This window comes from Hypanus sabinus, chromosome 3, assembly GCF_030144855.1.
Source record: "Hypanus sabinus isolate sHypSab1 chromosome 3, sHypSab1.hap1, whole genome shotgun sequence".
Taxonomy (NCBI): Eukaryota; Metazoa; Chordata; class Chondrichthyes; order Myliobatiformes; family Dasyatidae; genus Hypanus; species Hypanus sabinus.
Genome location: NC_082708.1, coordinates 179644658 through 179658880, shown reverse-complemented (window position 1 = coordinate 179658880; position 14223 = coordinate 179644658). Strand labels below are relative to the sequence as shown.

Below are 14223 nucleotides of genomic sequence, written 5' to 3'. Positions count from 1 at the left end.
AGAGTCAGGGGATTTTGCTTCATTGGTTCATTATATGCAATGTTGTATGATATGAACATCCATGACCTTTCCATGACCATGATCGTTCTTGGCAAATTTTTTCTATAAAAGTGGTTTGCCATTGCCTTCTTCTGGACAGTGTCCTTACAAAGCAGGTGACACTAGCCGTAATCACAAACAAGAGAAAAATCTGCAGATGCTGGAAACCCAAGTAACACACACACAAAATGCAGGAGGAACCCAGCAGGCCAGGCAGCATCTATGAAAAATAGTACAGTTGACAGTTTGGGCTGAGATTGGCAGCCATTATCAATACTCTCCAGAGAATTTTTGCCTGGCATCAGTGGTTGCATAACCAGGATTTGTGATATGCACCAGCTGCTCATATACCCATCCATCCATGACCCTGATCAGATAGGGGGTTTAAGCAGGTACTACACCATGCCCAAGGGTGACCTGCAGGCCAGCAGAGGAAAGAGATGCTGTTCACCTCCTTTGGTGGAGACGTTTCTCCACCCGCCATCCTGGTCTTACTATACCTACACAAAAAGAATCAAATGTGTTGGAAAAATGAAACGCAAATGCTGAAAGTCTGAAGTAAAATAGGAAAAGATGGAAACATTCAGAACTGAGACAACGTTCTCTGGTCATGGTCACCGAGTCATAGAGTGCTACAGCATAGCAAAATGCCTTTGGCCCATTTAGTCCATATCAAACTGTAATTGAACTGGTCTGAAATCTTCTGTTATAGATGGTGACTGAGTGTTCAAAGAATTTTATGCTTTCAAATTTGTGTTGTTAAATTATTCTCTTCGCCAACATCAGTGGCCTCTGGAGGGTAAGTTTCATAAATCCACTATCCTTTGTGTGAAAAACTGCAGACAGAGATAGACTAAGAAATGTAAAACTTAATTTTAGAAGTATGCCCTTCTTCCACAAATGGATCGTGAGTCAGAGGCATCTTGCAGCATGTAATTTTCATAAAAGTGCCATATCATCTGATGCAATTGTGTTATCATGGTTACTCAAGGAAACTAATAAACTGTGAGGTTGAAAATGAAACGGGGAGAACATAAGTAACCATGCAATTAAAGGCAACTATTCGTATAAAACTAAAACACTGAACATACAGACACCAAAATGTGTGGCAACACTTGTGGGCTGCCCCCGGCACTTAAGACCAAAAGACAATAAGATATAGGAATAGCGGTAGACCATGTGTCCATTGAGTCTCCTCCACCATTCCACCATAGCTGGTTTATTAATCTTGTTAACACTATTCTCCTGCTTTCTCCCTGTAATCTTTGACGCTGTTACTAGTCAAGAAACTATCAACCTCCGCGTTAAATATACCCAATGACTTGGCCTCCACATCCATCTGTGGCAATGAAGTCCACAGATTCACCATGCTTTAAGTAAGAAATTCCTCCTCATCCTTGTTCTTAAGGAATGTTCTTGTATTCAGAGCCTGTACCCTCTGGTCTAGACTCCCCCCTTTAAGAAAAATCCACTCCATATCACCTCTTATCTCGGTCTTTCAATATACAATAGGTTTTAACAAGATCCCCGCTCATTCTTCTAAACTCCAGTGAGTACAAGCCCAGAGCAATCAAGCACTCCTCAGACATTAACCCTTTCATTCCCAGGATCATTCTTGTGACCCTCCGCTGGACCTTCTCCAAAGCCAGCACATCTTTTCTTAGGTATGGGTCCCACACCACTCACGATACACCAAATGTGGTCTGACTAATACCTTATAAAGAGTCAGCATTACGTCCTTGTTTTTAAATTCCAGTCCTCTTGAACTGAATCCTTAGATTGTGTCGGTTGTTAATGCAAGTGACGTGTTTCACTGTATGTTTTTATGCGCGCATGATAAACACATGATAAAAAAGCGTGGTACACCTGATACACGATAATATATCTGATAAACAAATCTGAATCTGAAACTTTGGTTATGCTGCACTTGGAGATCTGTGAGCAACCCATCACCAGAACCATGTGGAGGCTTTGGAGAGGATGCAGCAGAGGTTTGCCAGGCTGCTGCCTGGATTAGAGAGCATGTGCTTTCAGGAGAGGTTCCCCTTCTCTCTCTCTCACCTTATCTCCTTTCCCACCTATCGTCTCCCTCTGGTGCTTCCTCCCCCCTTTTCGTTCTTCCATGGCCCTCTGTCCTCTTCTATCCAACTCCTCCTTCTCCAGCTCTGTATCTCTTTCACCAATCAACATCCCAGCTCTTTACTTCATCCCTCTGCCTCCCGGTTTCACCTATCACCTTGAGTTTCTCTCTCCCTTCACCCCACCTTTTAACAATATAACCATATAACAATTACAGCATGGAAACAGGCCCTCTGGGCCCTTCTAGTCCGTGCCAAACACTTATTTTCACCTAGTCCCACTGACCTGCATTCAGCCCATAACACTCCATTCCTCTACTCCATTTAAGTCTACTCCTCAGCTTTTTTTCTCCCATCCTGCCAAGGGGTATCAGCCCAAAATGTCGACTGTACTCTTTTCCATGGATGCTGCCTGGCCTGCTAAGAATCTCCAGCATTTTGTGTGTGTTGCTCAGATTTCCAGCATCTGCAGACTTTCTCTTGCTTGTGATTGGACAAGCTTGTGTTGTTTTTTCTGAAGTGTCATAGGTTGAAGAAAGAACAGATAGCTTTATCAAATTATGGGGGACAGAGGTAGGGTCGTCAGCCAGAACCTTATCCCCTGGGTAAGAATGGCAAATACTATGGGGAATAGTTTTAAGCTGAGAAGGGGAACGAAGGTGTGCGGAGTAAAACACACAATGCTGGCGCAACTCAGCAGAGCTGATCATTCCTATGGAGAGGGATGAATAGTCAATGTTTCAGGCATAGACCCTTCATCAGGACTGGAAATGAAGGGGGAAGAAGCCAGAATGAAAAGGTGGGAGAAGGGGGAGGTATACAAGCTGGCAGGTGATAGGTGAGACCAGATAAGGGGGAGGATGTGTGGACGGATGGAGGAAGGGGATGATGTAAGAAGCAGGGTGATGATAGGTGCAAGAGGTAAAGGACTGCAGAAGAAGAAATCTGACAGGAGAGGACAGTTGACCTAGGAGAAAGGGAAGGAGAAGGAGCACCAGAGGGAGACAGTGGCCAGGTGAGGAGTAAAGAAGGGGGAGAAGGGAGCCAATATTGGGGAATAGAAAAGGGGGAAGGGGGGAGAAATTACCCCGTTAGAGAAACCAAAGTGCAGGGTAATTTTCTTTACACAGAAAGTGGTGGATACTTAGAACGCACTACAAGTGCAATGACGAAAGTAGATACGAAGGTGGCATTCAAGAGGCTTTTAGACGCATGAGGAATGGAAAGGTGTAGATCATGGCTTCAGGCAGAATGAATTAGTATTATCTGGCATCATGTTTGGCACAGGGATCATGGGCAGAAGGACTTGTTCCTGAACTGTACTCTTCGAAGTTCTGATTTAAGAATCCAGTATTGAATGAATTGAAATCAGTCCAACTATGTTTAATCAGTAGCAGCTTCTTGAAACATTTCATCCTTGGTATATTTTTAATGTTGTTATTGTGATGTGAGTACTATGCTTGTAGCTTGCCTCAGGGACAATTAGCACGTAGTTGAGGACAGGAGTCTTTTGTAGACCAGAGTGAGGAAAGGATTTTATCATCTCCAAGGACACGAGTGAACTGAATAGATTTTTACTGCAATTAGCACACTTTATAACAATTTTCTGATATCATCAGGATTAACAGCACTAACTGAATTTGATTTAATGCCATGTATCTTCGCAGATACAAAGGCTTTGGATTGCAATCCAGAGTCCAAGCTACTAAACAATCACAGAAATGCCATCCCCACCACTGAGCACATCTACAAGGAGAACTGCCAATAGAAAGCAGCATCCACCATCAAGGACCCCCATCATATAGGCTATGCTCTCTCCTCACCGCTGTCATCAGGCAGGAGAGGTACAGGAACCTTAGGTCCCGCAACACCAGGTTCAGGGACGATTATTACCCTACAAACATCAGGCTATTAAATCAACGTGAATAACTTCACACCGCAGTATTGAATTAATTTCACGAACTGTGGACGTAATTTCAAGAACTCTACAACTCATGTTCTCAGTATGTAATTTTGTATGTGTTTATGTATGTGTGTCTGTATATATATGTAATTTATGTATGTATTATTGAGTTCTTTATTTATCTGTCTATTATCTACTGTATCTCCTCATTTATTTATTTGTTTATTTGCACAATTTGTCTTCTGTTGCACATTGGTTGCTTTTGTCTTTGTTTATGTATCATTTTCATTAATTATATGTATTTATTTGTTTTCCCGTAAATGCCTGCAAGAAAATAAATCTTAATATGGTATATGGTGACATATATATACTTTGATAATAAACGCACTTTGCCTTTGACTAATATTCCCAAACCTTCTTTAAACATTTTCAACTATTATTCATTTCACAATCTTAATAATTTAACAGGATTTAATTTGTTCAATAATTATACCTTTCACAATAGCTCATTGAATTTAAGCCAATCAACAGTAAAACATTTCCTTTAAGGAGAAAATGATGTCTGCAGGATTTAACAAAACCACCAAATGACAGACTTTATGTTAAGGGACTAAAGAAACCAGGATTGTCCTCAGAGCAGAGAAAACTGAGGGGAAATTTCACCGAAGAGTCCACAATTGCTCCTCATTGAATAAATAGAATCAAGCTAAAGCAAACCGATTAAATAATGCAATTTTTCTCTCATTCCTGCACAGAATGTAGATGTCAAATGCAAGCCTATATTTATTTCTCTTGGTAATTATTGTCCCTGAGAGGATGCTGGTGAGGAAATCTCACCGTGAATCACTGCAGTCTTTATTACAAGGTGAACTGCACTTTTAATGCTGTTGCGTGGTAGGTTAGGCCAGTGGTCTCCAACCGCTGGGCCATGGCCTGGTGGTTGGGGACCACTGGGTTAGGCTGGTGAAAAATCATGTGTGTTTATGTAGGAGTCAGTGTTGGCTAATAGTTACAGGTGGCAGATTGCTTCCCATAGAAACATTTTCTGATGACACAATCCTCTGTTAAATAACTCTTGAATGGACACTTTAGTGTCTCTGGCTCTCCATCCCATAGGATGATGATGGTTCCTTTCAGTTAGTTAGTGGGGTTTGATATGTGCGTCCCCTGGAGTTGCTGTACAGGCCGATCCTTGACATGCACCGCTTGCCATATACTTGGCAGGTGAAGCCTGGAGGGGCAGCAAGGGCAGAAGCTCAGTTGTGGCACTTCATGTGCCTTTCCTCTGTTGCCTCGTTGAGCTTGTTCTCAGCAGCGTCCACACCTTTTCTGATGGTGTCCCTCCGCTGTGAGCGATCTTGAGCCAGATCCTCCCATGTTGATGGGGCAATGTCAGCTTTCTTGAGGCTCCTGTGTAGTACCTCCTTGTACCGTAGTCACTGGCCTCCTCATTTTTGGGTACCACTGGACAGTTGGCTGTACATGTCCTTGGGCAGTCTTCAATCAGGCGTTCTGACAAGATGTCCTGCCCAGCACAGTTGGGCTAACGTCACCAAGGTTGAAACTGCTGGCATTCTGGCTCGAGAGAGGACCTCGGTATTGGAGACCTTGTCTCGCCGGGTGATCTTCATCAGAGAACGTAGGTGACACTGCTGCAGTTGGTCAAGTGGGCGTAAGTGACTCTGATATGGGCACCACGTCTCACATCTGTATAGCAAGGCTGATATGACAATGGCTCTGTATACCTTGCACTTGGTGGCCAACCTGATGTTCTGTGACCAAACTCGATTTTTCAGCTGATCAAAGGCAAAGCAGGCTTTTCTGGTTCTTGACTCAATCTCTACATCCCTCAGAAGCTGAGGATGATATTATGCTGCCCAGGTAGCAAAACTTGTTGACAGCATTGAGACGAGTGTCATCAATGAGGACAGTTCGTTCTCCGTAGCTTGAGCCAGGAGGTGGTTGGTACAAAACTTCTGTCTTTCTCAGGCTGATTGTCAGTCCGAAGCTTTTGGCTGCACTGGCAAAGCAACTGGTGATCTCCTGTAAGTCTTCGAGAGAGTGGGCAACCAGTGCACAGTCATCAGCAAACTGTAGTGTTACACCTGTGCCCCCCCCCCTCCTTTTTGAGAATCGCAAGATCGCTACTAAGTCAGGTCAGGAGACCCAGAAAATGAGAGAGCGACGTTTGGAATGTCCTGGCCCCAGCGATACAAAGCCATGGAACAGGTCATTGTCTCTTGGAGACGAAATTGTGTATTGAGTACTGCACTTCATGGAAGCCCTCAGGTAATGTGGGCTGGTTGGGGGATGGCACCATTCCACCCTGATTGACATCTGAGACCCCGTGAGTGGGGATAAAAGAGGGTCTGGGGAATAACCCTTGACACACGCACCAGGAGAAACGCTAGAAGTTCCGTGACAGCGTTTAATAGCGATAGCCAGAGGAGGGCCCAAGTGTGTCCTTTCCCGTTGCCCGGGATTGAGGCCCTGCCAAAGAAGGCAGCTTAGCTAAGGAAGAGATCACCACCGACGCCATTTCAAAGGATTGAGATCATAAAACAGAAAACCAGGCAAGTTCTAAACCTCTGTCTCTCTCTCCAACCAAAAGCTGCAGATTGAATGAACTTGAGTTACTTTTATATTTCCATCGGACAATACATTATCCCCAGACAACGATAGAGCTATTTCTTATTATTATTATACCCGCGTTTTTAGATTTAGTATTGACGACGTATATTATCTGTATGTTTGCATTGATCTTATTTTTGTGTATTTCATTAATAAATACTGTTAAAAATAGTACCATCAGACTTCAACGGACCTCTCTATCTTTGCTGGTAAGTGACCCAGTTACGGGGTACGTAACAGTAGCACATGTGCCACAATGTCCCTGACTTTTGTTTTTGTTCTCAGTCTTGCGAGGTTGAGGAGCCCACCATCAACACTCGTTTGTAGGAAGGCCCCTGACCTCAGGTCTGATGTGAAGAACAGCAGCGAAGAATAGTCCAAACAGAGCAGGAGCCAAAACACAACCCTGTTTTACGCCGTTGCTGATGAGAAATGGGTCTGACAACTCACCACACATGTTGATCCGGCCTTCCATGCCTTCATGGAAATGATGGATATGTTGATTAGGCATGGGGGGGGTAACCGAATTTTGGTAGGAGCTTCCACAGGCCATCTATACCAACAGTGTCAAACACATTGGTTAGATCAACAAATATGACATAGAGACTTCTCTGCTGCTCAACACATTTCTCTTGGAGCTGCCTCAGTGAGAAGATCATGTCCACTGTACTACGGCCTGTTCGAAAACCACACTGGCTTTCTGGAAGGATGTTGTCACTGGTAGGTCACCTGTAAGGTCACTCGTCTGAGTGCTACTGGTACCGTGTAACTCAGTACTACCTGTCGCACGGTCAGGTGGTCGACGACTAAATCGGCTCCCCTGCCAGGCCTGCCTGGAGAGGATGGTGGCTAGACACCCTGCAGGACGAAAAACAAGGCCTGTCAAAGGGTGGATGAACCCTCTCGTGGGGTCAACAGCCATCTAGCAAATATGTACCGTAAAGCACGGAAAGGGCATCCCTTGCATCAACCCTTTAGTATGACATAGATGAACTCTTGATCTCTCAGTCTACCTTGTCATGGCCCTTATATTATATTTGTTTACATGTAGCACACACACTCTGCAGCTGTAACTCTGTATTCTACATTCCATAAAGTTTTTCATTTCCTACTATCTCAATGTTTAGAATAATTTGACTGGATGGTATGTAAACAACTTTTCACTCTATCTCGGTACATAGAACATTACAGCACAGAACAGACCATTCAGCCCTCAACATTCTGCCCATCTCGTAACCTCCTCTAAGATCAACCTAAAACTTAGCTTCTTCAGAACTCTCTCTTTTACTATCATCCATGTGCCCATCTAAGTGTTTCTGAAATACCCCTGACGTATCTGCCTCAACCACCACCCCTGGCAGGACCTTCCATGCACCCACCACTCTCTCTGTAAACTGTTTACCTCTGACATCTCATACTTTCTTCCAATCATTTTGAAATTAAACCCTCTTGTATTAGCCATTTCCCCCCTGGGAAAAAGTCTTTGACTATCCACTGGATCTAAACCTCTTATCATCTCGTACACTTCCATCAGGTCATCTCTCATTCTCCCTCACTCCAAAGAAAAAAGCTCTTAGCTTGCTCAGCCTATCCTCACATGGCAAGCAGCATCCTGATAATTCTCCTCTGCATCCTCTCTAAAACTTCTACGTCTTTCCTGTAATGAGGTGACCAGAACTGAACACAATATTCCAAGTGTGGTCCAACAGGGTTTTATAGAGCTGTAGCATGTGACAATGATAAACCAATTACACTTATCAGTAGTTGGTGGTCATTATTACACCTTTGCTTGTACTCTGAGGAAGTACATCCACCAATTTCAGAGCAGCATAATCCCACAAACAGTGATGAAACTTTACCCAGATACAATTCTGTCAGTGATGTCAGCTGAAGAATAGGCACTGGCTGGGCAACAGGAGAGAGCTTCCCCGAGATAACAGATGGGGCGATGAGTTAATGTTTCATCCTCGGACGCTGCACAATTCACTGCCTAGACTTCTGTTTGACTGAGTCATGGCTAACAGCTAAAAAAGATTTGAAGCCATACTTGTGACATTTAAAGGAATTTAATGTTCTTAATTATATGGTTTTACTGTCATAGCAACGGAGGGCTGCAAAAAACAGCTAAAGAACACTTCATAAAATTCACTCAGATTGTTATTCGGCTCACAAGAAGATTTGTAAAAGTTATACTGATGCTTACAGAGTAAGGCCCTGATATTGCAGCATCCAGTTCATGTTATGACAATAACTATAGTCGTGTATATTAGATTTCAGCATTAATGATGATGTTGAAAGCTATCCAGTGAGGTTTTTTTCTGTGTCATGTCAATCTTCCCATTGTCACCTTCCTAAAAATAGTATACAAAAAAAAATATGGAATTCATCACAGAAATAATTTCCACCTACTTTGCCCAATTTGCCACCTCGTACATACGTTAACTGGTATGGCGTGCAATAGAGAGTGAAAATAGCAGCTGGTTTAAGTTCGGGTTGATGTTAGTAAATTCAGTGAGAAATTCATTCAGTGAAGGGAGGGAGGGTGTGAAGTGGGAACAACATGTCAGAAGCACTCCTTTTACCTTGCTGTTCTCGTCTCGCCCAATGAAACCATCTCAGCCCTTAACACTTCACATGCCAGTGCAGCAGGGATACTACATGGAACATGCAGCACAATGACATGTCCCTTACCCAGTATGCCTGTGACGAAAGTGGCACCAAACTAAATAAAACCTATCTGCCTGCACGTGAGCCTTAGCTCTTCATTCCCTGCATGTTTATGCGGCTGATTAAATGCCTCTTAAACACCGCTATCACGTCCACACACCATCGCCACATCTGCCAACATGTTCCATGCACCTACTGCTTACGCCACACATAGAGAGCTGGTACATTGTTGGAGGAAGCTGGCCCTGGTTAGTGGAAGCAGGAGCATAATGGCTAGATTACTGAAACGGCATCTAGAGCTCCGGACCATTAATGCAGATGCATTAAATCCAGCCAGCACCATCCTCCCCACCATCTTCAAAAGGCGATGCTTCACAAGGGTGGCATCCATCAGTAAGGACCCTCACCACCCAGGACATACCCTGTGCTCATTACTACCATCAGAAAGGAGGTACAGGAGCCCAAAGACACACTCAATGTTTTAGGCCATCAGATCTCTAAACGCTCCATAAATCTGTGAACACTATTTTTCTATTTTTGCTTTCCTTTTGCACTTCTTATTTAATATCATATATATATTACTGAATTTTATAATATATTTTATGTATTGCACTGTACTGCTTTTGCAAAACAACACATTTCACAACATAAGTCAGTGATACCAAATTCTGACTCTGATTCTGATTCAGCTGGGGAATATAATTAAACTAAATTTTAATATGCTTGTTAGAACAATTACTCTACAAATTTATTGTAGAGGCCTGTCTGAGTCATTGATGTCCGGCAGGGGAGGAAAGCTGCTGTACTGCCCAGATGTGACTCCAGACCCACCAATACAATTGATCTGTTACTCTCTGCTCAGAGCAGTGGACAACAGCTTTAGACAACTAACGTTCAGCACTGCTTGTGGGGTCCACAGTCTGTGAACAAGTAACAACAGGTCACTAGTCAGGCTGGTATTTTCCACAAGGTGAGGCCAAGCCTGTTCATTTTCTCCACATCAATGCACGTGCAGTAACAGTCTCACAGTGTTATATAGTGCGGAAACAGGCCTTTTACAGTCATAGATCTGGAATACAAGTGTTGGATTGGAGGATTGTCCTGCATGGAGACCTCTACTGTCTAAAGTTTAGAAGGAAGAGAAGCAATCCTACTGAAGTATTCAAAGCCCTTACAGAGCTTGACAATGTAGAATCAGGAATGATATTTCCTCTAGCTTGCATGTCTACATCCAAAAGTCACAGTCTCAAAATTAGGGATTTTCTGTTCAAGATTGCAGTGCGATGTCATCCGGAATTTCACAGAGAAGAGGTTTGTGGAGGTTCAGTCACTGAGTATATTAAAGACAGGATTTTAGATATTATGGGAACTGAGGGATGTGGGTGACCTTATAGAGCAGGAGTTCCTAACCTGGGTTCCACAGTCCCCTCGGTTAATGGTAGGGGTCCATGGCATAAAAAAGTTTGAAACCCCTGGTTGAGGGGGGTATATGCAGGCAGATGAGACTGAATCAGAGAAACATAGTCAGCGAGGATGAGATGGGTCAACAGGCCTATTTTTATGCTGCAAGACTAAGGATAATGCAGTAGTGAGGTAAAAGATACACCATTGTTTCATGAAACAGACATGAAGGGCTGAACAGTCTACGGCTACAACAATTTCTTCGAACAGTTAATGGCAGTTCAGTGGGTTGGTTGGGCACGAGAGGGAAAAGGTGCAAGTGAGGAACACACCTCAGAGTCACACAGCATGGAAACAGGATCTTCAATCCTACTGGCCTATGCCAATGAAGATGTCTAACTAACCACTGCCATTTGGTGATATCCCTTTGAACCTTTCCTATCCACTTACCTGTCTAAGTATCTTTTAAATGTTAAGGTGCATGCCATTTACTTCCTCTGGCAACATTGCATATACTAATCACCTTCTGGATGAAAAATCTATTGCTATTAAATCCCTCCCCTCTCGCGTTAAATCTATATGCTCACCTCTGCCCTCATCTCTTTTTCTATTTCCATTCTAGTTCTCCTCCCACTTTGCTTCTCCTGATGGCACGAACACCCATTTATCTATTTTTCTGTAACTTCCCCCCCTTCCCTTTCTTCAATTTCCCATGCTTCCCCCCTTTCCTCTTCTCTTTGCCTCACCTCGCTTTGGTGCCCCTCCACCTTCTCTTTCTCCTGTGGTTCGCTACACTCTCCTGTCAGAGCTGTTTTCCTCTTCCACATATTCCCTTCCAGCCTCTCACTCCATCTCCCCTCCCAGGCTTTCACCGGACCTCACCCATCACCTGCCAGCTTCCTTCCCCTCTCCCCAAATTCTTATTCCTGCATATTCCCCCTTTCTTTCCAGTCCTGATAAAGGGTCTAGGCCAAAATGTCGACTGTTTTATTCCTCTCATAGATGCTGCCTGATCTGTTGAGTTCCTCCAGCATTTTGTGTGTGGGTTCCCTGTACGATCTAGTTTTTGGGACAAAGACTGCCTCTCATAATGTGAGGTGTGAGGTGATGCATTTTGGAAGGACAAACTAGAAGACTGAGTACAGGATTAATGGTCAATTACTTAAGAGTGTGGATGAACAAAGGGACCTTGGGGTTCAAATCCATACATCCCTCTAGGTCGCTGCACAGGCTGATAGGGTAGTTAAGAAGGCTTTTGGGATGCTAGGCTTCATTAACAGGGGGATTGAGTTCAAGAGTAGAGAGGTCATTTTTGCAACTCTACAAATCTCTGGTGAGACTGCACTTAAGAGTATTGTGTTCATTTCTGGTCACCTTATAATAGGAAGGATGTGGAAACTATGGAGAGGGTGCAGAGGAGATTTACCAGGATGTTGCCTGGATTGGAGAACAAGTCATATGAAGCAAGGTTAGCAGAGCTGGGACTTTTCTCTTTGGAGCATAGAAGAATGAGAGGGGACTTGATAGAGGTCTAGAAGATTATGAGAGGCATAGATAGGATAGTCAGTACCTGTTTCCCAGGGCACCAATAGCAAACACCAGAGGGCATATGTACAAAATTAAGGGAGGGAAGTTTAGGGGAGACATCAGGGGTAAATTTTTTACACAGAGGGTTGTGAGTGTCTAGAATGACTTGCCAGGGATGGTGGTGGAGGCTAAAACATTAGGGGTATTTAAGAGCCTCTTGGACAGGCACATGGATGAAAGAAAAATGGAGGGTTATGGGGTAGTGTGGGTTTAGTACTGTTTTTTAAGGATTATATGGGTCTGCACAACATGGAGGGCTGAAAGGCCTGTACTGTGCAGTAGTGTTCTATGGTTCTATGATTTTATACACCTATTGCAGCGTGACCAGAACTGTATACACAGAAAATCTGCAGACGCTGGAAATCCAAGCAACACACACAAAATGCTGGAGGAACTCAGCAGGCCAGGCTGCACCTATGGAAAAAGATTGAAGTACACCTATCGGGCGAGACCCTTCAGCAGGCTTCAATCAGCTGCAGTCCTGATGATGGGTCCCGGCCCGAAACGTCGACTGTTCACCCGTTTCCATAGATGCTGCCTGGCCTGTTGAGTTCCCCCGGCATTCGCTTGTTCAGTGAGTGAGAGTGAGAGTGAGGCGCATGAAAAGAGGAGCTCACCTATCCACACTGATTACACACAGGGTCATGATAGAAGCCGTGCAGCACATGACATCCATGGCGATGAAAACGTTGCAGAAAACTTTGCCGAAGAGCCACTCTCCCCCGAGCAGGTCAGTGATGATCACGAACGGCATGACGGCCAGAGCCACCGAGAGGTCGGCGGCCGCCAGACTCACCACCAGGTAGTTGGAAGGCTGCCGGAGCTTCTTGACGATGCAGACCGAGATGATGACCATGGCGTTGCCTGCGATGGTCCACAGGGTGATGATGGACAGCACGACCCCGATTATGACTTTCTCCACGTCGCCATACAGCAAAATCTCCTCGCCGCAATCGGTGGAGTTGCTCAGGTTGGCCAGCAGGCTGGGGTAAGGGGTTTCCGTGGGGGAGGTTGAGAGAGCTAGCTCCTGCCGATGGCCGAGGGTCTCTGCGTGGTCCAGTGCCCGCTGGCTGAGTTGGATGGGGTCGGCGTGGACAACCATTGCTGACGGGAAGAGGGAGAGGGAAAGTGACTCCGAGAGCGCCGAAATGGCCCGGGCAGCTCCCTCGGGTCTGGCGATTGGCCAAACCCCCTCAGGACTCTATGTGGCAAAGACACCTGCTCCCCATTCCTTCACCGCCGCCTTGCTCGAGCCCTCCCCGTCTCCTGGACCAGAGAGCGACACACACATCGCTCCCTTCCAGACCATCGCCACCCCGCAACAACCCCGTACAGTCCGGCTCAGGATGTCAGCTGTCCGTTAGCCTCCGAGTCTCTATCGCCTTCAAAAACTCACAGCCTCTTCGCGGCTTACGAGCTACACAGAATCGAGCGGAAGCCCACTTCCTCAGTCGCAGTTGCTGGCGGCTGGCTGACTTGAGGCAAGCACCGCCGGCTCGCTGACAAACCCATCTCACTCGACAAAAAAGTTTGTCAAACGGATGTAACTCGACCGCTGCCTTGAGTCTCACGAACAGAAATACTCATTTTACCTCGGAATCGATTTTTAAAAAAAAACAGCAAATTCTCAGCCAGAATGCATTTCGATTCCAATCCACCTTCTATGTGTTGGTCCGGGGACAGGTTAACCGGTTCCCCCTCGGAGACGGAATTCAGGAATGTACGCGAGAGGTGCGAATGCTCCGTCTCCCCGGCGAGACGGGCAGCTTTGAGGAAAGGGATGGAGTGGGAGAGGACGAATAAGCGACCCTCTCTATTTATATGAAACAGTAGCCGGGGGGCAGCAATCTGTTCGTGCCTTCGCTGAGCCGTCGGGAGCGAGCTTGCAAATGCGGCGAACGATAGCGTTAACCCCAT

The 14223-nt window shown here is 45.0% G+C and overlaps 1 protein-coding gene across 1 annotated transcript in view; it reads right to left on the bottom strand.

The window, feature by feature from the left end:
* LOC132391933 (5-hydroxytryptamine receptor 7-like) overlaps window positions 1-13601 on the bottom strand; it is a 60104-nt gene extending 46503 nt beyond the window's left edge. Inside the window, exon 1 of the mRNA XM_059965737.1 lies at window positions 12924-13601. Coding sequence (XP_059821720.1) covers window positions 12924-13408 — 485 coding nt within the window. The 5' untranslated portion in view covers window positions 13409-13601. The remainder of the gene's footprint in view (window positions 1-12923) is intronic.
* Between the last annotated feature and the right edge of the window lie 622 nt (window positions 13602-14223).